This window comes from Eublepharis macularius, chromosome 6 (genome assembly GCF_028583425.1).
Source record: "Eublepharis macularius isolate TG4126 chromosome 6, MPM_Emac_v1.0, whole genome shotgun sequence".
NCBI lineage: Eukaryota > Metazoa > Chordata > Lepidosauria > Squamata > Eublepharidae > Eublepharis > Eublepharis macularius.
The window spans coordinates 49,385,475-49,412,800 of NC_072795.1; the positions used below are offsets into that span (position 1 = coordinate 49,385,475).

At 39.0% G+C, this 27,326-nt stretch overlaps 1 protein-coding gene across 1 annotated transcript in view; it reads left to right on the top strand.

Moving 5' to 3' along the window:
* Positions 1-21,757, top strand: part of SPSB4 (splA/ryanodine receptor domain and SOCS box containing 4) — a 94,608-nt gene extending 72,851 nt beyond the window's left edge. The window contains exon 3 of the mRNA XM_054983533.1: positions 20,315-21,757. Coding sequence (XP_054839508.1) covers positions 20,315-20,442 — 128 coding nt within the window. The 3' untranslated portion in view covers positions 20,443-21,757. The remainder of the gene's footprint in view (positions 1-20,314) is intronic.
* Positions 21,758-27,326: the final 5,569 nt, after the last annotated feature.

Below are 27,326 nucleotides of genomic sequence, written 5' to 3' on the forward strand. Positions count from 1 at the left end.
AGTAGAGGAAGGTAACTGTGAATTTCCTGCATTGTGCAGGGGGTTGGACTAGATGACCCTTGGGGTACCTTCCCGCTTTATGTTTCTATGACTTTGGAAGCAACTTTCTGTTTACATAAATGCTAAAAATACTGTGGCAACTGTTCCCATCTGGTTCAACAGTGCTTATATCAAGTGCCTTGTCAACTTTTCCCCATTTTTTTACATTCTGTTCATAGTAGTACAATGACCTAGTTCACAGAATCCCTGTAGATGCGTATTTCACTTTTTCTGTGCCAGTCAAGAACCTAGATATGTAGGAATGTGGGTGGAGTGGGGTTGACATCATTCAAATTCTGAATCAAATCTGCAAGTCTGGATAGAAAAAATGATCAGCTTGCCATATATGGCAAAGTTTATGTGAATCTAAAATCCTATCCAGAGTTGACTACAGTCTATGCCTATTGATTTCAGTGAGCTTGGACTGGTGTAACTCTGTGCAGGATCGCGCTGTTAGACATTTTATTTACAGCCATGTGTCAGCTCTGGCCATTTAAAGCATCCAAAACAGAACAGTGGGATTAGGAAATGTAGATTTAATTGATGGTATCAAACATGTGAAGGGCAATTATTAATAACTGATGGTTCTTCTTTCATATGTAGAACATGCACCAGTGAATTGTATGAAGATCTTGACCTTTTTTCAGGGAGAGCTTAATGAATAATTCAAACTTCCCAACCTGAAACACATAAACTTGATAGTTTTGCTATGCCATAGTTAATATGCTACGTACCTTTGCATATGTCAGTTTATTCTTGAAAATCAGTGTCTTGATTACCTATATCTGTTATGTGTTGTCAAGTCACCTCCGACCTATGGTAACCTTATGAATGAAAGACCTCCAAAACATCCTGTTATTAACTGACTTGCTCAGATCTTGTGAACTAGAGGACGTGGCTTCTTTTATAGAGTCAAGCCATCTCGTTTTAGGTCTTCCTTTTTTTCTACTGCCTTCTAATTTTCCTAGCATTATTGTCTTTTCCAGTGAGTCTTGTCTTCTTGTGATGTGACCAAAGTATGATAGCCTCAGTTTTGTCATTTTAGCTTCTTGGGAGAATTCAGACTTAATTTGATTTAGTACCCACTTATTTGTCTTTTTGGCTGTCCATGGTATCTGCAAAACTCTCCTCTAGTACCACATTATAAATGAATCAGTTTTCTTCCTGTCAGCTTTCTTTATTGTCCAATTTTCACATCCATACATATTAGTGGGGAATACTATAGTTTGGATTATCTTGATCTTGGTCCCCAGAGATACATCTTTATTTTTAAGGATCTTATCTAGCTCCCTCACAGCTGCTCTTCCAAGTCTTCTTCTGATTTCTTGGATGCAGTCTCACTTTGGGGTGATGATTGAGCCAAGGAATAGAAAACCTTGAATAATTTCAATTTCCCAATTAATTACCTATAGTGTTCCAGTTAATGTTGTTTGGAAGCTTAGTTTATTAATAAATATATTTAGCCAACTGACATCATTAGGAAACTTCACATTCATTTTTATGTTCTTTTGAAAAAGTGATGTTAGATTCATATAGTTAATTTTCCTGTTTGATTTGTTTGGTTGCTAGAGAAAATCTAAAGAGCAAACATAGTGAGAATGACAAAATATTTATGGGAGTAATTGGGGTAGGGAGGTGCCAGACCCTCACTCACTGGCTGTCCTACGTGAATGGAAGGAGTTAAGCTAAGCTGACCTAAGTCTAACATTGTGCCAGTGCTACTTTTCTAAAAGTGCTTTTTCAAATACTGTATTGAAATATTTCTGTTAGTATGATTTTTAATTGCTGTTCTGTTTTGTTGTTGTGAGCCACCTTGAGTAGGTCTGAAGAGACAGCATACAAATGTTCTAAATAATTAAAATACCATTTTATTGGTCCATCATTAAATTTTGCTTTATCAAATAACATAACCAAGGAAGACCAGTATCTGGTCTATCTAATTAAAACTTGATTGTATAGGAGCTGACAAAGAGAAGGCAGGGGAAAATAAGAGACAAAGGTTAGGAGGGATGTATGTGAGCTTGACAGTCATGTGTGCTTTGGGTTCTCATAAATAATTTGGTATTCCATAAATCTCCACATTTTCTGATCCTAGAGCATTTTTTCAATAATATTCCTATAAAAGGATAATACATTACATAGGTAGGTTTTAAACTTCCAAATGTATCCATTGTGTTGTAGTAATTTTTGTGTACTAGTGATATCGATGTGCCCCATCTTTCAACAAGAAAGGTATGATTTTAATATAATGATAAGAACAGTAGCCCAGCCACAAATAGACCTGTAAATAAAGTACAAAGTACATGGCTGTAGGGTTCAAATACTAAGCAGTTATCAGTAATTTAATAATTCATATAAATAGCTAGTTGTGAAATAACATACAATGACAGTAACAACTATAGTTCACAAGGCTCCCCTCAAAAGTAACATATCAGTTGTAGAAATTTCACATATTTCTTTCAGTGGGTGACAAGGTAGTGACAAACCTAGTTCACAACTCTTATTTCAGCAATAGGTTACCAGCTCCATTCCTCTTTCGAAGCAGTTTTCCTCAGAGTTCCTCTATTCCAAGCACATCAACAAAGTTTCAGATAAGCCACCCTACAGCTATGTATATTGTACTTTATTTACATGACTTTAATATTGCAAAAGGTTAAAAATTAGAAGTACCAGGATTAGGTGGAGCCATTCCCATGTTAAAATAATCACATAAAAGATATCTGTGCTGGAAAAAAAATCATTTGTATTAACTGTAGTAGCAAGGTGCAATTTATATATGATCAGCACGCAAGAATTTTAGAGGATGTACATTTAGGAAAACTGATTCCCCCCCCCCACACACACACCATGTGATAATCTTTATGTTTAGTGCTGTGCACATCCTTTAGTGTAGTTCTACAGTAAATTAGTTATATGCAACTTTTGTAGTTACCTGTTATGATAAGCCAACTTAAATCTTTTTTTCTGTGCATTCATTATTGCCAGTAGTAAAGTTGTCTCCATAGAACTTCTGATGCACCTGTACAACTTCATTAACCAGCTGGCAGCTGAGAAAATGAGATTCCGCCCCCCCATAAGCTGATCATATTTGAGAAAGAACTGGTGACTCATGAGCGGCACAGAGTGCTAGGGCACTATTTGAGCATTCATGTGCTGTGAAATGGCAATTTAAAAATTGTTCTTTAGTCATTTCTTTTTGTAGTCTGGTCTTGAACATTTGGCAGATGTTTGGAATAAAACAGAAATTGTTGCAATGTCCTTTCCGTAAAGTGTAGATGGAAGGGTCCTCTGCTAACCCCTGCAATCTTGTAGAAGTTATACTGTGCCTCGGCTGTACCACTTCAGATTCCAGGTGACTGAATAAAGAATTCCCTCTACGTGGAAAACTAATGCTTCAGGAGAAAAAGCCAGGCTAAATTACTTTTCTGTATGGAGGTAGGAGCATTCAGTCATGTGAATCCACACATGCTGTCTTAAGCAGTGCAATTCAAGCTCTAGGTTATCATCTCAGTGACAACTAGATCCCAGAGATTTAGCTATAAGAAAGGATTTAAAAACCAGCAGAGAACAAACCCTTCTCTTTCCTATTTGTCTTCTGCTCCAAGTGAAACTGTTGTTCTTCTGAAGAATCCAACCTCTGGCAATTGCCAGAGCATCAGAGAAGATCCTCCAGTTTTTCACAGGATCTGAATATGTGACTTAGAACATTGGACTAGGACTGGAGGGACCTGGGTTCAACTAGACTAAGGCTCCAACAAACTGCTCTAAGGTGTTGAATCAACACCCTACTTGAAATTTGTTGGAGCCTTAGACCAATTATTATCTCTCATCCTAAATTATCTCATGGGTTGTTGTGAGGACAAAAGCCCATATATGCCATTCTGGATTCCTTGAAGGAAAAGCAGGAAAAAATCCATAAAACAGGTAAATGTGGAACCTAGGTCTAAGCCAAGATTGCTTCCAGTTCTACTACTACTGTATGTTCCACCTCATTAAACAGCATTTCTTGTTTGGAGAGCCTTGGTTAGCCTGGTTAGCTAAGAAAAAGTGCCTTGCAGAAGAACTAGTTCAGAGCATTTAACTGCACCTGTTTCCTAACCATGTATGAAAAGCCCAAGTTGATGAAAATCCCTCTTCTCTTGCATGAGCATCACAAATGCTGGGGTAAATGCAACACTACCCATAACTTTAACTGTAAATGTTTTTAATCTACTATTGTAAGCTACCTTGAACCATGAGGAAAGGCAGAGTAAAAAATGCTTTAATAAAGAAATAAATCATTGAAGGATGAAATGAGACAGAGGAAGGAGCATGTGAGCTGGGGAAGGTATGATCCTGATCTTCCCTAGAATCCAAATTTATCACGTCAGCCAGAGTTTGTTACTGGGCCCTCCTGTTTCTAAACTGTAGGATCTGATATTCCCATTCTACCTCTGCCTGCTTTTGTTAATACTTCAGCTTTTACTACCAGACAGTTAATGGTTTGAATGGGGTGTGGTTCTTCCAACATTGTTTAGTCTGTTGGCACCATTTTGATTTTCAAGCTGCAGAGCTGGCTGGTGGTAATAGAGGATCTCTGTTTTCTCTGCTGCACTGAGCAGGCACCGAGCCAGCCAGTCTGCAGACCTCCTTCCCACAGAGAGAGAAATGACTCACCAGGAAAGAGAAGGGTGCTTAATCTGCTGAGGTCAGAAGGAGAACAGAAGAGACAGGATGGTGTGAGGGGGAAGAGATTTCAGAAGTGATGGGTGGGATATTGTTTAGCAACAGCTAAATGAATATTGCTGCCACTGCTAAGTGACATACCTGGTATTGACATACATGTCTAAACTGAACCTCAGGCTAAAAATAATGATGTTATGATTGCTGATGGAAGCAAATCTGGGATTTATTTTTGGTATTTTATATATATATATATATATATATATAATTGTATTTGTAGTCCACTGTTTTCATTGAAATTCAAAGCAAATTGCACAGTGTAAGTCACTACAATCAATATGATATTGAATAAGCAGTTTACTAGGACTCGGATTATGAAATCTGCATAAGCATGGCATAAAGGTAAAGGCAAGCACCAAGTCATTACTGACCCATGGGGGGATGTCGCATCACAACATTTTCTTGGCAGACTTTTTATGGGGTGGTTTGCCATTGCCTTCCCCAGTCATCTACACTTTATCCCCAGGAACCTGGGTACTCATTTTACTGACCTCGGAAGGATGGAAGGCTGAGTAAACCTTGAGCCAGCTACCTGAACCCGGCTTCTGCCAGGACTCAGGTTGTGAGCAGAGCTTGGGCGGCAGTTTTGCAGCTTACCGCTCTGCACCATGGGGCATGGCATATTGGTAGTTATTATACAGGATGCAGATACGTTTTGGGGAAATAGTGTTACATCAGTAGAAAACAATGCCGTGACATTTCAGTGTCATTAGATCTGGAAAATAATTTCTAGAGATACTAAATACGAGCAGCAAACAGACAGTGGAGTGGATCCTAAGGAGCCTTTCTTCCTCTTAAGTGGCTCTTGTGTTGGAGGAAGAGCCACTTAAGTGCGAGGAAGGCTGGTTTGATCCACCCCAGTGCTTCCTATATAAAGTGGTACAGTCCACAGTCCCTTTCTCTTTATAAAGCAGATTCCTGAACCATTCTGTTATGGCGTAGCAATATTTCCTTTACAGAAAAGCCTTCCTGAACAACTCCCTTTACATAGTTTGCAGAATGACAGAAGCATTGGAGCCCTTGTGAACTCACAGCATATCCTTTGCAATTATATAACAATTTACAATAGCATTCTCAGATTTTAAAAAAGTGTTGTGGAAGTAGGTAATTGGGATACATGTTTATATAATCTCTGAATAAAGATTCAAGGCTTAATTGCCATTTCTCAGGTAACGCATTACTCAGTTAAATAAATAAGAATTCAGCTAAAAGCTTGCACTCTTTGATGTGTGTGTGTATTGGGACATACTAGGAGCTCTAGATTGGACCCTAGGGCTCTAGATGAGCCCTGGTACCGTAAGGATTCTTGAATGGTCTTCCCAACAGCTGGTTTCATTAATTTTCTTCTTGGGTGGTAGCCATTCCTTTATTTTTTAAAAAATATAGTAATTTAATTTAAATTTTACATCTTTCCACTACAGACATGAAGGTAGTGATACAGTTTAAATTTCATTAGATCTGGAAAATAATTTCTGGAGATACTAAAGTATCCATTTTAGCAGCCTTAGCTGATAACAGGATCTTGCCATCTGTTGTCCATTAGTCTTTTGAAGAAGACATTACAATAGCGTCCATATGCTCATATTGGGAGAGATTGGAGGTGAGTGTGTGGCTGGCAAAGAGCGTGTCTGAGCAGCGGGAGCTCATGTTAAACACTGCTTGGGTTAAAGCTTTGCTCTTTGGTTGAAGATATTTGGGTAATAAGGATATTGCCTCCCGAATATTTACATGGATACAACTTCATGTAGAAGAAGATATCAGATGCAATGATCTAGTTGCTGCTGTGTATCAGCTCTTAGTTGCTGTCATAGTTTATAGAGAGATGTTGAAAAATGTGAAAGCTGTTCCTTATGTTACAAGCAGAGGTCTCCAATTTTGTTAAAACTGCAGACACTTTTGGCATTGTGCGAATAGGAATTGCTTCACAGCCTTTTGGCTAAGATCAAGTGTGTCTTCTGAAATTCTGCTGTGCTGCCCATGCTACATATAGAAGTAGAAATAGACTGTCAGATTGAAGTTTTAGATGAAAAGAAATTCACAATGGGATAATAGCACCATATGGCCCACTTTTCCTTTTAACTAAAATCTCCATTAGAAAACAAGATTTACAGTCCACAGAACCTGTTAGCCTATAGGTGTGATCCTATCTTTGTAAAAACCAAATAAAAATTCTGTCGAGGTTACCTTTAATCCTGTCATGTTGCTGAATATTGCTATTTTAAAGTTTGTTTCTGATTCTCTTTCAAGAGATTTTTAAAAAATTTAGTAGAATAAAACATTTCATTGTGCTGCACTTTGTAGAAACCATGTCAGCTGTATGACTGGTGAATGCCCCTGTATCAGTGGAGCATATTATTTTAATTACTTCAGCAGTGTGGTAAGCATTGTGCTGCTGTTTTGTCTGGCTTTGGGTGCTTTGGATTTGTCTGATTACTAAACTGACATTAGCAGTTCCCTAGTGAGGCTGCTCCTTCCACATTGAATTAGAAGCATGAAGAGAAAAGAAACAACTATATTTATAAAATATTATACACTGAACTTTACAGAGTGAGGGGGTAGAGGAAGGAAAGCAAATTGAGGGGAAGTTAGTTTTCTGTGTGTGATTGAGCATGTTTAAACAAGATAGGATTGGGGACAGGAACAGTGCAAATGGAGGATGGTTGTACATGGAGTTTAGCTCATGACCAAAAATTAATTTGGTATGGCCAAAGACTGAGAGCAGATGAGTAAATTACAGTGGAATGTAAGCAAGCTAGTAGTGTGTCATCCCCCTCCCCCAAATAGATTAAGTAGTAAAAAGAAAATATAAACATATCAGAAGCAAAAAAATTAGGGAAATAAGCAATATGATGTAAAATTCGTGGGTGGAACAAGGAGCTCAATTGGAGAATGAAAAGAACTTGGTTTATTAGCTTGCTGCTCAGTTGTTAGAATGATGGCCCATTCGCCCAAAAAACATAAATGGTTAAATATGAGTTGCTATCACTTCATTGCCCTTAGCTCAGGCAAGCCTGATCTCAGAAGCTAAGCAGGGTCAGCCTTGGTTAATAATTGGATGGGAGACCTCCAATGAAGACTAGGGTTGCAGAGGCTGGCAATGGCAAACCACCTCTGTTACTCTCTTGCCATGAAAACCTCACCAGGGGTCGCCATAAGTCAGCTATGACTTGACGGCACTCGCCACCACCACTACTACTTTATTACATACTTTAATAAATGTCTTCAGCAGTCCTTCTGCTTTCGTGCTTTTCGTGTTTGTTACCAAGTAAGTTCCAAACACAGATTGCTCAATACACCTCCAGTCCTTTCTTATGTGGTACTTACTGCATTGTGTTACTGGCACAACTATTTTCTGTGGAAAGGACATTAGAACTATGATACTAAAGACAAGATTCAAGGTGTGTTTCATTCCCCCCCTTCACATACCAAAGAACAGAACACAGGCAATGCCCTGGGGAATAGATTGCCCATGTAAATAAATTAACACATTGACCTTGACTTCACATTCAAGCACCTGTTCGAAGATGAAATCTGCAGCCGAGAAGGGATTTCAGCAGTGATTCAGAATTGTAACTTTAGCACCATACTGAGATGTATAGCACTGCCTGTAAGACCTGATGATGTGGAGATAATTCTGTGTGGCAAGGAATTAGAAAATGTGGACAAGGGCTACCATCAGGGATAACATGGCACAAGAAAGCTATTTCCAGCAGCTTTTGCATAACGTTATTCCAAAAATAAAGGCTTATGCTTTGAAGCTTTGGTTCCCTTGTTTTTCTCCAAGCACACTATTATACTATCTTTTAGTATTTCTCTTCTGAAGTTAGGAGTTGTTCTTGTTGTTATATAACTCTATGGGTTATATCATATATGCAGGCTCCTGCATGCACAACAGCATTACTTGTGGTTTTGCTTCTTTGAGGTGGCACATGGTAAGATGTCCTCCTTGAAACCGGTGTAAGACAGCCGCTAATTTGTAATGTTTTCTCCCTCCAGCCTAACAGTAGGCCTATGTCCTGTGGAAGTTCATCATGGAGTGCTGCTACTTAATGCAAAATTCAAGCAGTTACTTTTGTGACACAAGCACTGAAATGATTCAAAATTACCCTGAGTTTCCCATAGAGTCTAAATTCAGGCTATACACTTTAGCCCAATTGAGAACATAGTTATGGTACAAACAACATCTCGAAGACAATTTCCTACCATCAATCCAACATCTGACAAGAATTGAAGTAATCAATTTGGCATGGATGTCAGGTGCATTCATAAAATAAAAAAGAATGTCATGAAGGGATTGTTTTCTTAAACAAATCTATTATGGTTACAAATCCTGTACTGGAATAAGCTGTAGCAATTCTTTACGGTAGTAGAAAATACTATTTTCACTCAGTATATTTTTCAGCTGTTCATTGATAAATTTGATATCGTCTGAGTTTCAAGGAAGCTGTTAGTTTCTGCATCTTCTGCTATACTGTTACTTTTTTGAAGGAATCCTGTACAATTAGCAGTTTTTTCCCTGACTGTGGAAGTGATAGAGCCATAAAAATAGTCTCCATATTAAGATAGAGTCTAGTTTATCTTGCCAACCTTGGGTTGCACTGAGAACATCATTTTGTTATTGCTCCTAAGACATTCCCTTGTCCTTAAACAACAGAAATGGCTTCAGAGTCATTTTTTAAAATTCCAAAAATAAATTAAAGGCTTATGCATTGAGGCTTTGGTTCCCTTGTTTTTCTCCAAGCACACTAGTATACTATCTTTTAGTATTTCTCTTCTGATGTTAAGAATGCTGGTACCCACTTTCTAGTACCCCAATCTCCTTCCCTTCACATGCCAGGTCTCCACAGGCAGTTTGAACCTCACTCAACCAAGGAATTCTCCATGCTCCAGGGCTACCTCCATGTTTGACTGGGTAGAAAAATCTCCTCTCCTTAGAAGATCTATTCTGTTTCTTTGGCCCATTTAGGAATCTTCACCTACTTCCCAAACCTCCTTGCCAACTTTCCCCGGTTCTCCTGCCAATCCTAAAACTGCTCTCCGTTAGAACTTGGTCTCTGAACTCTTCACACTGGATTCTTCTCTGCTAGGATTTAAAACAGACCTCTTTCCAGCTCATGCTATCCAATCAGATGCCTTGGAGTAGCCTGTCACTCAAAGCTCTCTGTGTCTGTGAGAGATTAACCCTTAACAGCCCTGCAGCTGTGTGTGTACAGCCCTTCCAGGCTTTTTAAAATGTGCAGTCCGTCACAGCTCCTTTCTTGGGTGGTTATGAGTTAGAGAATTTCTTTTTCCAAAATTCACTTTTTTAATTATAGGCATTGATTCCTCTTACTCTCTTTTTTAATCTCTATTTGTCTATCTAGTACCTTTGTCTATCTAGTACTACTCATACAGCTATTGCCTTTAGCAGTAATTAAAATGGGAAAACTTTACTTATGTTATTTCTCTAATATTTAATTATTGTGCCTATATATTTTGCCGCAGAAAGAGTAATGGAATCATACGTATCCAATAGTAACCACATCACCTGGGCTCTCGTATTAGGTAGTTCCATATTTTTAAGTAGAAGGGTAATTAAGCTAGCCCGCAACTCATTAAATATGGGGCACTATAATATTTTTTCTCTTTAAAGAGCAGGTTCCCTTTCATTTCTGTTTGAAGAGAAATCAAAGTGCCCCTTTTTAACTTCAGCCCTTGCAGTTTTATGTTATACATCCCAGTTCGTGCTCTAGGAGGAGTAAAGGAAGGGTTGGGACGACATTGCTTGCCTCTGAGCAACTTCAGAGTGAAATTCTGCAGACCCTGCTTTCCTGCCCACCCCCCTTCAGGTTTTTATTTGATCAAAAAGGAAGTTATTAGAAACTGACTCTAAATTCCTTTTTAAAAAGGGAAAGTATTGTTGGATTTCAGGGAGAAACTGAGGAACTGAAGGAAGTTCTCTTAATAATCCTACTTAAGACACCTATTGCCTAACACTGTTTTCTCTGACATGTAGTAAAGACTCCAGTGGCACCTTTTAATGACTAACCAACTTTATTGTAGCATAAGCTTTCGAGAACCACAGGTCTTTTCATCAGATGCATTTGACAAAGAGAGTTGTGGTTTTCGAAAGCTTGTGCTACAATAAAGTTGGTTAGACTTAAAGGTGCTACAGAACTCTTTACTACAGACTAACATAACTAACTCCTCTGGTTCTTTGACATGGGATATTTTTATCAAGTCACTTTTTGGCTATTATTCTAAGATATGTGATATGTAATCACCCAATCCACAGCAACCATGTGGGCAGAAGTACTGCATGTTTCCAGAAAAATAAGGAGACAGTGAAAATAATGCTATTCTGGCAATATATAAATTGCAGCATTATCAGGTGTGATCTTAAGTTCAGTACAGCTGCCCTAGGGCCTGTGTTTTGAGGGGTCCCTGTGCTGGTGGTGGAGGGATAGAGGCAGGGGCCTACAGCCTGTTTGCAGGCCACCACCGTGGCCACTGATGAGGCTACCACAACTTACTATTCTTTCTTGCATCCTACAGCAGCACTGGTGGCTTCCTTTCAACTTCAGATGGTTGGACACCCACCCACCCCCGGCCACTGCTCTACTGATCACTTATGTGCTAACCTGGTGTTGCCCAATGAAATGCCCTCAGAGGAAGGGTCAGGGCTGGCCAGAGGAGAGAGGAGGTAACTGAGAGGAATAAACAACAACAGATGGCTGAAGAAGGGAAACCGGATTCCTCTCAGGCAGGTTAATGCAACAACCCCCTCACTCAAACATCTCTCAAAAGCTCAAGCCAGCCTGGGAGTTCATAAGCTTCGCAGCAGTTTCTCCTTCCTCACCTGGTTAGTTTCCCCTACAGTCCTGCGGAATCCAATCCTCTCAGATCTCCTGGGTGGATACATTTCTCAGATTATCCATCAAAATTTGGGTGAAACAGAAATTAGTTTAAATGGGAATAATCATAGGTGATATGATTATGGGGCAGCAGCTGGGGCAGGGGCCTGACCTGGATAGCCCAGGTGAGGCTGATCTCATCAGATCTCGGAAGCTAAACAGGGTCAGCCTTGATTAGTAATTGGATGGGAGACCTCCAACGAAGACCAGGGTTACAGAGGCAGGCAATAGCAAACCACCTCTGTTAGTCTCTTGCCATGAAAACCTCACCGGAGGCACCATAAGTCAGCAGTGGCTTGAGGGTACTCTCTATCACCACCACCAGCTGCGGCAGGATCCACAACACCTCTTTTTGGCCACAGGATAACTGAGATGATGCCAGCTGCCAAAAAAAAATTATTGATAAGAGCTCTCTCCCAACCCTGTTGATGGTATTTGACCTTCTATGCCACATTCCTATAACAAAAACACCATTATTTGTCATGTTTTTCTTACTCCATGATATGAAGTTTCTCTCCTTTTTTAGTTTTCCAGAAGTTTAGTTTGCTTGACTCCTCAAAGCACAGTTCTGAATGTGAGGTTTGGCCAGTGGCTAGACTCCCAATGAATTTCAGTGCACAATAAAATCCCAATTCAAATGTCTCCCAAACTGTAAAACTCTAGGTAATCTGGAGCTTGTTTCTCTCTGTCTCCCTCTCCCTTTTTGGCCTACCTCACAGGGTTGTTATAAACCTTTTAGTACATTAAGAAGATGTGAGTAGGTTAGAAAAAATACTTTCCCTTTTACCTTCCCTTTCTGGCCCTACTCACTTGGGTTACTTTTCTGTGAACCTGACAATAGCATTCCATTTTAGAGTATACTCAGTTTCCCATAGCTAGTTCTAATCCAACTAAGAGTTCCGTTGCTGGTACACCCAAAGGTTTCCATGAGCCTGGGAATAAATTTAACTGGAGGCTTTTAAGATAAATTCCACAAATCTTGTAGTAGAATTAAAAAATGTGTGGGGTTTTGAAGTGCCACAGAGCTCCTGTTTATTTTGTGCTGCAACAGACTAACATGCCTAGACCAGAATTGAGATGGGATCAAAGAGGATGTGGGGGCCCCATCCTTGACTTTTGCTGTGGGCCCCAGAATGCCTAAGACTGCTGCTGAGCATTATCATATCACTAACTCGGAAGGTTATGTTGATGCATTAGAAATGTATGGCAGCACCTCTTTCTACATTAGTTCAGTCAATTGAACAATTAATTTGTTACAGTACAAATGCATTGACACATCTGTCAAGAGATTTTCATCCCAAAAAAAGTCCTACCTTGTAGTCATATTGATTACTGAAGTTAATTGCATTTTATTGTTTTATGTAAGCTGCCTTGGGAAACCTTTTGGATTGAAGAGGCAAGGTAGAAATCAAATTAATGATTTTTAATGTCTCTAATGAAGTAGAAACAACTACTGTTGTGTGCATTATTTTTCTATATTTAAGTTGGTTCGTGGTAACATTTTCCAGTCATGGGGTATTCTTCTACATCAGCCTGTCCTTGGAAATGATATATTATTGTCAGGTGCTGGGCCAAAGATCACAGAGAACTAATTTTTACAGTCAGGCTGTATGCCAGCCTGGTGTGGCAGAAGCACTATTAGGGTCAGTCAAGGAGTTTAGATCTGGTCAGAATGCAGAAGGGTACAAGATCAAGTAAAAGTGGTGTAGGTTACCAAGATTCAGCAGACAGAGCAGAGTCCTCAAGATACCAGTGGACTGCTTAGACTGGGTAGGTTAGCCTGAAGTTAATATCTTTATACCTTCAAGCAGATCTCATTGGTCCTTCCAGTCAACATGTAATTCTTCTGTTGGCCCTTTTGAGGACTTCGCTTGGGGGCAGAAAAGATTGGGCCAACAACTCTCTTGTAGGCACCTCTGTGACACACTGAACAAGATCCCGGGTTCAAGCACCAGAGATTTATTTATTTATTTCCATTATTTATAATCTGCCTTTCTCACTGAGACTCAAGGTGTATTTCAAATATAAATCAATATTATCAGCGGCTGAGACATTTAATAAACAATGCATTAATGGAATGACTGCATAATAATTGAACTGTGGTGTTCTGCACCAACTGGAGTCTCTGATCGATCCTGACAATTATACATGTGATTCACTTTCTTGCATGAACTTAGAAATCTTTTATTTTCTGAAATATTTAGTCAGAACATTTTAACTCTTGATATGATTCATGAATCAACCTAGTGTAATTTGATAAGAAAGATCTCTGATGTAAAAAGGAGAGTGACCTTCAGTACTTCTAATACAGCATCTGTACCATCTTCCAAGAGCAACCTTGATATCAAGAACATTTCCATTACATATAATGGAAGTCAACCCTTTCTGCCAAGCAACTACCAGATATATTCTGATATATTTTGCCATTCTCTATGGGATGAAATGCCTCTGGTTTGCCACATGCATTAAAACCCAGAGCATAAAACATCCAGCAATCGAACAGATCCTGATAGCCCTCAGGATAGTAGCAGACTGTAAAAAACAATTGAAAGACCAAACCTCTTGTTAATATCTAAGTAAAAAAGAAATGTTTTGGCCTGGTGTAACAGATAGGACACTGTTGGAGGCGGGGGGGGGGGCTCTGATCACCTTCCAACTCATCTCTGTTTGTGGGGACACAGAGAGCAGATATTTAAAATTTAAAAAATTCACCCTGGGTAATACTTTTGTTAGTAATTATTTCCAGGTTTGGTCATAGAAAGATTACTACTAACCACAGAGAGATGCTGAATAAGAAAGCCAACCTCAGTGGTATAACTATGATCTGGTTATTCAGATTACAAGGGGTTGATTTTTCCCAGTTGTGCCCATCAGACTACTCAGTATAGAATCAATCTAAACTCTTTTGTGGAGGGAGTTGCTATTGTCACACTCATCATACTCTTGACCCTCCCTCCTTCTGTTATGGCGAGTGGCAAAGAGGGGTCTCTTTGGTGTTTGTGTGTGGTGTATTCCCATTCTCATAAGGAAATCCCTTCCTTCCCAATCTGTTCCCTGAGGTTTTGGGGGTCTGTTTTCAGGAGCCTGCCACCACCCAAGGAATACTCATACTCCCCCCCCCCAAGCTCTTCAAATGTAGTGTGTGCATGCATGCATATATGTGGTTGAGAAAGAACCTCCTCCTATCCTCTAGCCTCAGCTATCTCTCTACTGTGGCTAGATCTGGGTATTTCTGAATGATTGAATGGCTGGGAACTTTAAGTAATACAGAAGATCAAGGCTCTTAATGATGCCACAGTGTGGGATGAGGAGGGCAAGAGGGGAAATCAGGAGATAAAAGTAGCAAGTGATTATTCCAAATACTAGATTTTCCTTGTTTTGTTTTTGTGTGTTTTGCTTTATGTCCGTAACTGCCATTCTCGCTAACAGACTTCAAAAGGTTATTAGAATTTTGGTACACATAGACCAAGTAGGATTTATACAAGGGAGAGGTAGGGTTCTGATAATCTTAGGCTGGTCGCTGATGTTATTGCATTAAATAGAAAAAGATTGATCAAGTTGCTGTCCTTTCACTCAACACTGAAAAGGCTTTGGACAAAATATACTGGGAATTTATTTTTACCACACTAACTAAATTTAGTGTCAGTTCTAGGGACGGCAGTCCATGGCAGATAGACCCCCCCAAACCCCTCACAGCAAGCACTCCAGTGCATCGGTTGAAAGGATTTTATTTAGAGATCCATTAAGTTCATGGGTACATCCACAGATGAGAAAGTTAGCAGGAATGATTATACAGGCAAAGGCACTATTGATATAGAGAGTACTATTCCTCCCTCCCTTGGAGCAGTTTGCATTTAGGCGTGAAAACCTCAGAAGTTGCACGAGAACACAATAGCTTAGTCTGGATAGAAATGGCGGAAGATTACAAAGAAGTCAAAGTCTTTTTTCTCTCCCCTGGGAAACGGTTACGTTTCTGGTTCCAGCTGCAAGGCCAGTGTCACATATTTTCAGAGATAACAGGTTGGTTACTTTCCCTGTGAAATCAGCGTTAGTACTTTCGTTTTCAGGCAGGCCAAGAATGGCATGATTACATTACAAAGCACAACTATGTGAGCACGGCATGAAATCATACAGTAGATCAGTACATCAAATCAGAGAATATATCGATGGCATGGGTGTGTGCACGCATGATATTAGGCTTCCATGAATTTTTGAAATGGATTAGAATTCTGTATTCATCCCCTAGATCTAGGGTACCAACAAATGGCATCTTTTCTTCTCGCTTTCCTCTTGAAAGGGATAGGAGACAAGGTTGTCCTCTTTCTCTTATTTTTCATTTATGTTTGGAATCTCCAGCTTGTGCTATTAGACCAAATAATAGTATGCATGGCTTTATACATAACTCTTTAGAATTTGAAATTATTTTATATGTAGATGATCTTTTATTATTTATTTTAGAACCTTAGTCTTCCATTCCCCTATTAATGAGCTTGATTATTAACATTGGTGATTTGTCTGCTTATTCAATTAATTGCACAAAATCAGAATTGATGCTACTGGGAGACAATATATCGCAGAGTGTAGTTACTGATGGACATTTTCAATGGTGCCCAGACATCATTACTTATCTTGGAATATTGATTCCAAGAAGTATTAAATACATGATTATGTGGTGTTCATCACCATCTCAGATTTATTTAAATAGGATACAACTTTCAATTAATGAAGGAGGATTTTGTTTTCTTGATCTTAGTTTTTATCATCAGACATTGGGATCAATCCTCTCAGTTGCAGTATCCATCTTGGGCTCTTTTGGAGGCTTCCTGTTTGGAGCCACTTTTTGAATGGAATGTACTGGGGTCTACTTATATTAAAATGGATTCCGTTCCTTCTGCAATTTCCACAGGTAGAGAAGTATGGCACATAATATTATGACAGTATCAGTTTGACCTGTTCTCACATGCTAGAAACTAACATCATAGTTCAATCCAGATTTAAAAATTTGGAGGGAATCTTTTTTTATGGAACGCTTGAACAAAGTAATTTTTACTTTAGAACAATTGGTTGGCTTTGATGATACGTTTTTGTTATTTTTCTCAGCTGAGGTCTAGATATGATTTGCCAACTTCTGCTGGATGGCAATATTTACAATTGCAACATTTGTTTGTGTTCAAATATGGCCCTGTTAGTTTTGAGTGATTTAGAATCCTTCCATGTTTCAAAATTGTTATTGAATCAACATAGAAGATGAAACTTGTATTTGTCTATAAATATTTGATGTCAGTCAATAAATAAATATGCAGAGTTTTAGAGTTTAAAGATGAATGGAATAGTGAGCTAGATTTTCCAATTCTGCCAAAGCCTTATATCTGTTGCTGCTAAGGATCTTAAGCTGTGACATATTCAGCAAAAAATTATGTTTGGGGTATATTGGATGCCACAGCTCCTTTTTAGTAAAGGATTATGGACTATGCCCAGTTTTTGGCCTTGTAACTTACATGGCGTGTCTCTTAAGCGTATGCTTTGGACATGTCCAGTTATTCAGTTCTTTTGGGAGGAAGTCATTACTCATATTAATTTTGGATTAGAATATTCATTTATTTTTGAGGATGTTAATGTACTTTTAAACAATTTGCCCATCTCTTGGAACCTAACTGACGGTCAATTGAAATGGACTCTCTGTGTCTTTACAGTCATAAAAGACTTACAACACTGAAAAGACAAAAGCCTACTTCCGGCAACTCATTGGATTGAGGACCTTATAAACTTATCAGCATTTGAACGTATCACATATAGACACCAACTGTGTATGCACCTATTTTTAGATATTTGGAAACCTTTTATAGAAGCTTATATGTAGATTTGTTAACAAATTTTTTTTTTGTTTTCCAGCACTGTTTTTCTTTTTTCGTTTTGTTTTGCACCAATAAATAAATTTTTTTTAAAAAAGCTCCTTCTTCCAGAACTGAGCAGTTGAAGGGACTGGCTGGCCATGGTTGCTTTTGCAGTGGTCACTTCATGGCCAATAGAGACCAGAAATGACACAGCACTGTTGGTTGTGGAGCAACCATTGTCTTCCCATTTCCCCAGGACTTATAAAAGGGATGGGAGAAGGAGGCAGAACCAAGCAGCATTCACACACAGTAAAGAATCAACATTGTAACTGAATTTATATTGTAGTATTTTTAAGTTTACTTAATTGATTACTGGCACCAAGAATGTCAAATTAGAGAAGACAGAGAACTATGATTCTGAAAGGTTGTCTACCCTGCTATAAATGATGTCTTTCTCCCCCCTCCCCTTTTTTTTTTTTAAAAAAAAAGCATTTTTGTCTTTCACCTCCTACAGAACCGGCTCCTTATTCATGTGCTGAAATACCAAGGTACTCAATGCAGCCTATAACAAAACTGGAACCTGCACATAACATTCCCGCCCCACAAAGTATAAAGACCCATTTCTAATTTGTTCGATGCAGAACTCATACTCAGTGCAAGCAGAATCAGTTTTTTTCCGCGTGATATGAAAGGGTTCCTCTGTGAACATATGCAACTTGGTACATGTTACATCTGCCACATTAAAACTGTGCTAAGTTGGGACAGTTAACAGCATAGGGCGGTTGCACAGCTGAAGTGCTGCTTTCATCTCAGGTGTTTTTTTTAAGTGCTCCACTGCCAACAATATCAATCTTTTAGTTAACATTTTAGTCCTAATTATGGCTAACGCTGTAACGCTTTTTTAAAAGTGCCTAAGACTGAGGCAGGGGGAAAAGAAAACATTTTTAATATTTCAACTTAGAAAAATATGTTCAGGCATTGATGGCTACCAGCTGCTACAAGAACTCACTGAGATTTTGCTTTTTTCTTGTTGCCATTTTTAGCATTTTCAGTTGTGGAACATACTTGCTTATATTTTTGTTTTTCTTAACAGCATAAAGCTCAAGCTGAGTTGTCTTTCTGGCTGATTACTCATGCATACACAACTTTACTAATCTTCAAGAAATACTGATTTGCACACATTCTGAGGCCAGCAGACCACTGTCTGCATTTAATCTTGTTTTCTGTGCTGTGTTTAGAGGAATAATCAGCAAAACATGGTTGCAAATCTTAGAGTCTTGATCTCTCAGCTCCAGTGATTACAAAAGGTCTTTCACCATGCCTAACATTCTCCAGCATTTAAGTAAATTGTTCCTTTCCAGCATGTTCCCAGTTCTGTGTATGTAGAGTCTTTCAGAGTTTTGGATAGAGGCCATACTTTTTTTAGTGCCCTCCCCCCCCCCCAAGGTAATGGAGTGTTTCTGAAGGCTCCTTATATTTTCCTTCTTAAGACTAGTAGAATATTTCTACAGTTCTTGAACACATTGAAAGATTAAAATAAATGAAATGCTTCTTTGCATATTTGAACACTGTGACACTATAAAATATTGGGCCCATTGACTTCAATGGACTTAGAAGAGTGTAACTCTTTTTAGGATTGCATTGTTAGTTTCTTACAAGATCAGGCATTGAAGCAGAATGAGAGAAAGAGGAGTTATGTATTTTATAGTGCAATCCTAAGGACTAAGTTACTAATCCTAAATTACTCCAGTCTAAACCCACTAAAATCAATGGGCTTAGATTGGAGTAACTCTGCTTAGGATTTCACTGTAAGTCTTGCATCTTAATACCCTTCCAACTGTCAAGATTCATTTTCATGAAAACTGCCTTTACAGTGAAGTGAACAAAACTTGTTTATTGTTGGGGAGGGAAAAGGGAAATTGCCTGTTTCTATTTACTTCAGTGTTTGGAAAGAAAAGCCACACTACATCGAAAGGCTTCCTTTAGAAGTTCAATTATTCTTCAATTTCTTTCATAATCTTTTAAAAGGAAGAAAGTATGGCATTTAAAGGTCAGGGTCTACTAGTTTAGCTGTGAAGAATATTGTGTTATAAAACTGACTTTAAAGGGCCTTGGGTCCTAAATAGAAACTTTACAGCAAAGCTTGATTACTCATAAGGAATTTCTTACTATTTTAGAATCATTTTTTAAAAGTTGGACATTAGAAGTATAGTGGCACACAACAGGGCTGGATTGAGGGGGGGCAGAGGGGGTAGCCTGCCCCCGGTGCCACCAAAAAGGGGGCACCAGGCGTGGCTGCCAGCCGCCAGGAGCGCGCCGTGGCTTGCCACATGGGAGGCTGAGCGCAGGGTTGAGAGGCCCTCTCCTGCCCTGCCGATGGGGCGGCTGGCTTGTCACACGCGCAGGACCTCCCAGTCCTGCGCTCAGCCACCCACACGGCAAGCCAGCCATGGAAGTGGCATCATCACGCAGCGCCGGGAGCATGCACATGAATGTGCGGAGGCCAGAGCAAGGGTTGCACCGGGCACTGGCAACCCTAGATCCGGCCCTGGCTCACACGAATATTGAGGAAATGTATAGTCAATGCTACGAAATGTTGTTTTGAGGGATAAATAGCGATGCAGATTTTCTGCTAATAATATAGTGTACCAGTTGTGCTAAATTGACTATCTCTTTCTTGTACAGGTTTTGAAGAAGTCTGCAGAATGTCCTACTGAAATGTTTGTCAGCCATTCCTCTTAATCTCAGGGAACCTAATGTGCAGAACTATAATAAATAAAGAAAAGAAAGAAACATTATTGATGGTATTTTCTCTTTCATTTTCAGCGGAACCCCTGCCTTTAATGGACCTGTGCCGAAGATCAATCCGCTTTGCTTTGGGCAGAGAACGCCTGCATGATATAGAAATTCTACCTTTGCCTCAGTCTCTGAAAAATTATTTACAATATCAGTAAGATTAATTCTAGACCTTTAAATGGTAGAAATTGTTTACATCAGAATATAAATCTTTGTGATGGATCTTTTGAGTGTTATTTAATTTTTTTTTTACTTTTTTAAAAATCATCCATGGCAGAACATTATGGAGACTACTTAGGAATGTGAAAACTCTCTGAATTGGTTTAGTTCTTTCAGTGAAATAAATGTTGCCTATGCTGTTAGCAGCCTTGATACACAGAATCCAAAGCTTATCTTCACAAATAAGATCCAAAGTTGCGGTGTATATCTTGGCGTAAGTGCATATTCATCTGGTGAATATGCACCAGATGAAGCTCTAACTCCAGGTGTAGCCTGTATGCAAAAGAAACGGGTTACCAGCTGTACAGCTAGTAAAATAAATACCACTGTGTAAGATTTCTCAAAAGTCAGATAGAATCCTGAATGCTCTCAAGGACAGATACAACTACCCGCAATTCTGTACACATCAACTGTGATGCAAATCCCCTTTGCACATAGGCATTTTTTTGTTCTCCCTTGTGAAGAAAGATGCTCCAGTCACACCGGCTTCTCATGTGCAGTATATAAGGGAGTAGAAAACCCTTGCACATACGGAGCATTGGAGCTGCGTTGGAACTGCTATATTGTGGCCTTTTCATTTTTAGTTGCTCTACCTTTCAGAAAATCGTGCCGTTGGTATAGTATACCACCTGCCATATTTTAAATTATTTTATATAGCAGCTGGGTCATGATTTTAAAGGTAGTTGATCTTCCTCTTTTCAGAAGCAATTCAGTCCAATGTATAAACTAGGTGAGCTGAGCTGGCATACTTAAATTTAAGCAGAATTCTCTCCTATTGCTTCAGTGGGGTAGGATTTGCTCAAATCTCTGTTTTCTAGCTTAGCTTATTATTTATTAGGGTATTATTAACTTCACCGACCCAGACCAAATATCATAAGACATTTTAACTTTGAATAAATGTTCTTATTTGTACTCCATGAATTCCAAATACTGGATTTTCTTTTTAACATGTATATGACAATAGCATCTGCTTATCTTTTCAAGAGTCTCCCATTTATCTGTTTTATCTCACCAGAGAAGGCTGGCCTTGTGTTGTCCTCCTTCATTGCTTAATATGTATTCATTCTTCAGGATGAATTTTTTTTAAAGACAATGCTTTCTTTTTTGAGTTTCCTATCATGTTCAAAGATCTCTGCCTGATGAATTGTCTAGTTTTTAACTGGAAGTTGTTGTAATGGCAGGATGTCAAATGTTTAGACTGAGCTGCCTTCAGCATATTTTAATGTGAATTTATCGATGAAGAAAATGTTTCTAATAAAGTCTACTGTCCAAATTGCTGTTGGTATCGTTTTTAAATTATTTTCACAGAACTGTAGCAGCACAATGGAGTTCATTTCTAAATCATTTAACCCATAGTTCACCTTCTCTACTATCGATCATTTATATTCTTATGTTTTTCATGAAGATATGGAAGAAACATGAGTCAAATTTATCTGCATTAGACAACGCCTGGTTCCAAAGACATTAAATTACATAGGATTTGTCAGTAGTGCTGTTTCCATTATAAACTACAGTTTAGTATCTGGGTCACTTCTGTCTATTCTGTTCTCATTTTTCTACCTCTATATTTGGTTTCTGTTTTTACTTTTGCCAGGATCCTAGTTGTGTGCTAAAGTTACCAACTGCCCATGGGGCTGTGAGAAAAGGCCATTTTCTGGAGTGGGTCATACAGTTTCTGGCCAGGGAGGCGAGGAAGCTGATGAAAGTAGAGATGGCTGCCTGAGAAAATCAGTCATGAAAGATGGTAGAAGAAGGGGTCATAGTGTCACTATAAATCTGAGAGCAGCAAATCCATTCCTGTCTGGTTTAAACAAAGGTGAAAATTATCTCAAGGAGACCTAACCCCTGCCCCCTGTAAGGATCTGGTGGCTCATCTACTTTAAGCCTTTGAATTCGGTCTAGGAAGCAGCATCCATGGTCACATTAAATCCTATAAACTTGTGATGGGAGAGTCTTTGACTCGCTAAGAAGTCTCCATAGAATTCCACTATTTGAGCTTTTGGAGGGAAAGCAGGAAACCTGTTGAGGTGTGTTGCCTGTTCCAGAAGAGCCATTCTCCAAATCTTTAATCAGTGTCTTTGTGCTTAACAAGCAGAAAAGGCTTCAGTGATCATAATTACATGGTTTAAAAATCCAATTTGCCTAACTTAAGAGTGCTCAGGATATGAATCAAATATTTCCTGGAGGGTGATTCTTAATTGATTCATAATGTAAAATAAGATTATATACATGAGGTGAATTGCTTTAAAGTTTTTTTTCCATACAGGTTTTCAGTGCTAATCACTGCTCAGACAAAGCAAAGTCAATGCTTGGTAGTTTTCAAGCTTCAGGAAGCTGTAGGGGAGGGAGGGAGAGGCCATATGATTGAGTTTGCCTAACTAGGCTCTGGGAAGCTCCCCAGTCATGTAGAGACTTTTATATTCTCTGTCCTCTTGTGCATGCTCAACTCTGCCCAACTTTCCAGAACGATTTCAGAGAACTTGGCCCGCGAGGATCAGATCTGTCTGTTCATCAGTTCTGGCTCATAAAGCTTCGATTCTTCAATTCTGCACTTGAGGAAGTCAAATGGACTGCAATAGAAAAATGCTGTTGGCTTTCTGGGAGAAAACAACACGTCAGCCACTTTGTCAGTGCGGGGGTTTGGGGTTTTGTGCATGCATTTTAAAGTTATAATGTTCCATTGTTATTGGCTGATGTGTTCTGAAAGGAAACATTAAAATATCAAGTGGGATTCAGGGTGTTCTGCAGAGTTTTTACATTCACCATTGCAACATTTTCCCCCCAATGTTGCAACCCTTTTTTGCAGTTGTTAAAACAACACTCTAATGCGCCTACAACATTGTTGGTTTAACAAAAAAAAAGTAAAAACCCAGGAAACCAAAGGGGTTTGTTGTCTAATAGCTTCTTGTGTTGTGAGAAGAAAAATTGATGAAGAGATCTGTCGTTCTTGAAAGCTTATGCTACAATTAAGTTGGTTTGCTACAATTAAGTTGGTTAGTATTAAAGGTGCTACTGGACTCTTTACTATTTTGCAACTACAGACTAACACAGGTAATTCCTCTGGATTTACTACCAAGGTGAACTGTTGAGATTCGCATGCGCACACAACACAAAACGAACACTTTTAAAAAAAATGGATGACAACTGAGAGTGGCTGAGAAAGAAGGGAGAAGAAAGGGTGTAGTTACACACTGCTGTTCAGCCAATCAGTACACGGGAATAAAGGAGAAGATGAAAGACAGAGCCAGGGCTTACCTCGAAGAAAACATACTGCATTTTTAAAAAGCTGTCTTAACTTCTATGTAAAAAAATCAGGGTATATCTGCAGGGAGAAAAGCTGGAGAAAGTTAAATTCTGCTGCAAACCAGGGCTTTTTTATGGGAAAAGAGGTGGTGGAACTCTCCATTATCGCATGTACACACGCGAAGTTTATGCGCACATGCTTCCGGAAATGCATGATGATGTCCCTCCCAGAAGTGCTACCACTTCCCAGAAGTGATGCTGCTTCCTGGAAGTGACTCCACTTCCCAGAACCCAACATAATGCATTACGATGAGATAAATGTTAGTAAGCTTGAAAAATAACACTATTATGAAAGAGGTTTTTTTTCCTTTCTGTATCCTCTACAAAAAGTGAAATCTTCCATTCCGTTTCCCAAACATTTCATTTCTTTGGAATCATATTTTAAAATATGCAAGAAGAAGGGGGCCTCTAAAAATCCAAAACCCATCTCACAAATCTAAATTCTAACAGATTCCCTCTGCCAGTGTAGAAAAAAAATCTAAAATTCTTTCTCAAAATTCTACAGAGTCTGAAATTCCTAATCTAATGAATATTGAATTTTCGAATTTTCAGGGAGGCTTTTGCTTTACTGGAGCAATTCAAAATTAGATACTCAACTTTAGCTGCATTAGATTTATACTTAGTTTAAAATGGCTTTTTTTGTTGCCTGCCAACTCTACCTTACCAATGGCTAAGCTGTTGTGACATTGTGAAATGCTCATAAATATTCCAATTCCAATCCCAGACAAACAATATTCATAAAAACTTTCTTAATACCCATATGTCCACTGAAATTTCAATGATGTTAATCAGCTGAGGGTGGGGACAACCATTTGAGTTACAGCTATTAAGACATAACACCTATATGTTGATGAATATATTGATTAAATCCTTCTGTGACTTAGACACAGCTATCCATTCTTAGCATAAAACTGGAATAACCATAACTGATATTTTAACTAATACAAATAGCCATAACTGATATATTTAACTAACACAGAAACAATCAGCATTCAAAAGCTGGGAACCATAACACTGTCAACTTCAGTCAACAAAAGAATGAAAGCAACACACACATGCACACACATACTTGCACAGCCCCATCCATCCCCATGAAAAGAAAGCAGAATGAACTCAAAGCTACACACACACAGCGCCCACCCCCCATGAAAAGAAAACAGAATGAACTCAAAGCAGCACACACACACACAGAACCCCCTGAATGAAATGAAAGCAGAATGAACTCAAAGCAGCTTAGCCTCCTCTGGAGAGCCTGCCCCAGCAGCTCTGCTTGCACTCACTCTCACTCACTCACTCATTCCCAGAGGAATGAAAAAAAAGCAGAATGAACTCAAAGCAGCTTAACTTCCTCTGCAGAGCCCGGGCTGGGCCCCAGCGCGCGCTCTCTCTCTCTCATATAGAGGAATAAAAAGAAAGCAGAATGAACTCAAACCTGCTTAGCCTCCTCTGCAGAGCCTATGCCAAGCCCAAGCAGTGTCTGCTTGTTCTCTCTCTGCCTATCACTCACTCATTCACTCAAGAAAGCAGAATGAACTCAAAGCAGCTTAACCTCCTCTGCAGAGCCTGCAGGGCCGAAGGAGGAAAGAATCACGTGGGCAGATTCTAGAGCTGCCAGAATGCCATTCTGGAGCGTTCCCCCCACCCCAAAAGACCTGCTGCAAATGCAGTCTTTCTTCACGTAGAATGCAGAAAAGTCTAGGGAGTTTGGAGACTGAATCAAGATATTGAGACTGCATGCAGAACTTGGAGGATATATCGAAGATGTATGGAGCCAGAGCCCTGTAAGGAAGTCTTCTGTTAGGTCAACTACTAACCTCTATTGCCTAGTTCTCTGTCTTTTGCCCCATACATCATTATACATACATCGTTATACATACATCATTAATTTGTGGTTGGCCAAGACTGTATACTTCTTGGCAGAATAGTTGAGCTTGCCATTCCCAAGACTATCAAGAAAAAATGTTTCAAGTTGTATTAATATTTTATACTAAAATGAATAGTAGGGTTGCCAGCTCCAGGTTGGGTAATTCCTGGAGGTTTGGGGGGAAGGTGGAGTTCAGGGAGCCTGGGGAGGGAAGAAACCTCAGTGGTATATAATATAAAGTCCACCATCCAAAACAGCCATTTCCTCAAGGGCTATTTCTATGGCCTGGTGATGTTATAATTCTGGGAGATGTCCAGCCACCAACCCTAATTAATTATATGATTTGGGGGAAATGGAAATACAAGGCTATTCAGATGCCAGAGTGTGACAGTAATCATTAAGTTGCCTCTTACAGGGTTTGGCAACAGAACTTTGTTATTTGAAATAAAAATAGAACCAAAGACACTTAGGAAAAGTCTTATGCTCTTCCCTTAACTGTTTACTTTCCCTTAGAAGTATTAATGTACATTCATCCTGGTTGACAAATTCTGTTTATGTTTTCCCCCCATCCATATAACCCACACTCATACCTTCTTCAGTTTTAATGCAAAAGATAATGGCTTTTTGCGGTGTAAACTGATGTCCATTGTTATTGGCAGTAATGATTCAAATCAATAAGGTTCTCCTTCAGAGCCATCCATTAACTGAATAACTACTTAGCCTAGATTTGGCATTTTTCAGTAGGTAAAGATTCAGCTGCCATTCTGCCAATATTATAATCAAACACTTTGCTGGTTTTGTGTTCAGCACTCTTATGTTACAGATGGCAAATGGAGGGAAATGACCAAGGGAATGAAGAGGCTGTAGGGGAGCCTTTGAGCAAATCAACTCAAGGCAGTGCTTATACTGAATGAGATGATTGGTATGTCAAGGTCAGTGTTGTCTACTCTGGCAGTAGTTTTCTCATGCAGAGGTATTTCACATCACCTCCTACTTGATCTTTTTAACTGGAGATGCTGGGAATTGAAACCAAGGTCTTCTGCATGATCTTTCCATCCATCAGATTGTGCAGGTGGTGATGAAAGGACTTCATTGCATAGGTTTGTGTTTTTGGGGTATCTAAATATGTTTCAATATATATATTTGAGGTAGATGTTCATATAACCACCCTTTAATTGACTCTCTTGTTTCTCTTCCCTTAAGATTCCAAAAGGGCCTTGATATCTGGTTGCAGCGACCAATTTAACCCTTCCTGTGCTAATTCTTTGGAAACCAATAGAGTCCTATAGCAATTTTAAGCAACAGAAGTTTATAGTCACTCGAGTATATAAATAAAATCTAAAACCCATATTTAAACATGCCTAATTATGCCTTTAGATAGGATAAACTATAATACCTCTGTTTTATTTCAATATAATTTATAGTCACCAGCAAAATGGCACTGTTGCATTTGGAACACAAGCAACTGTAAGGTTTGTTATTTTAATTAATTTTATAGAGAAGCGCTAATGAACTTTTAAAATTTGAAATTACTTTACACAAAACCTGAATTTCTGCCCATGCTCAGTGCCTGACATTATCAAGTTGAAACATTTTCTAGAATGTATAGTTTTTTAACTTTAGCACTGACATTTGCTGGTTGTGGTACAAAAGCAA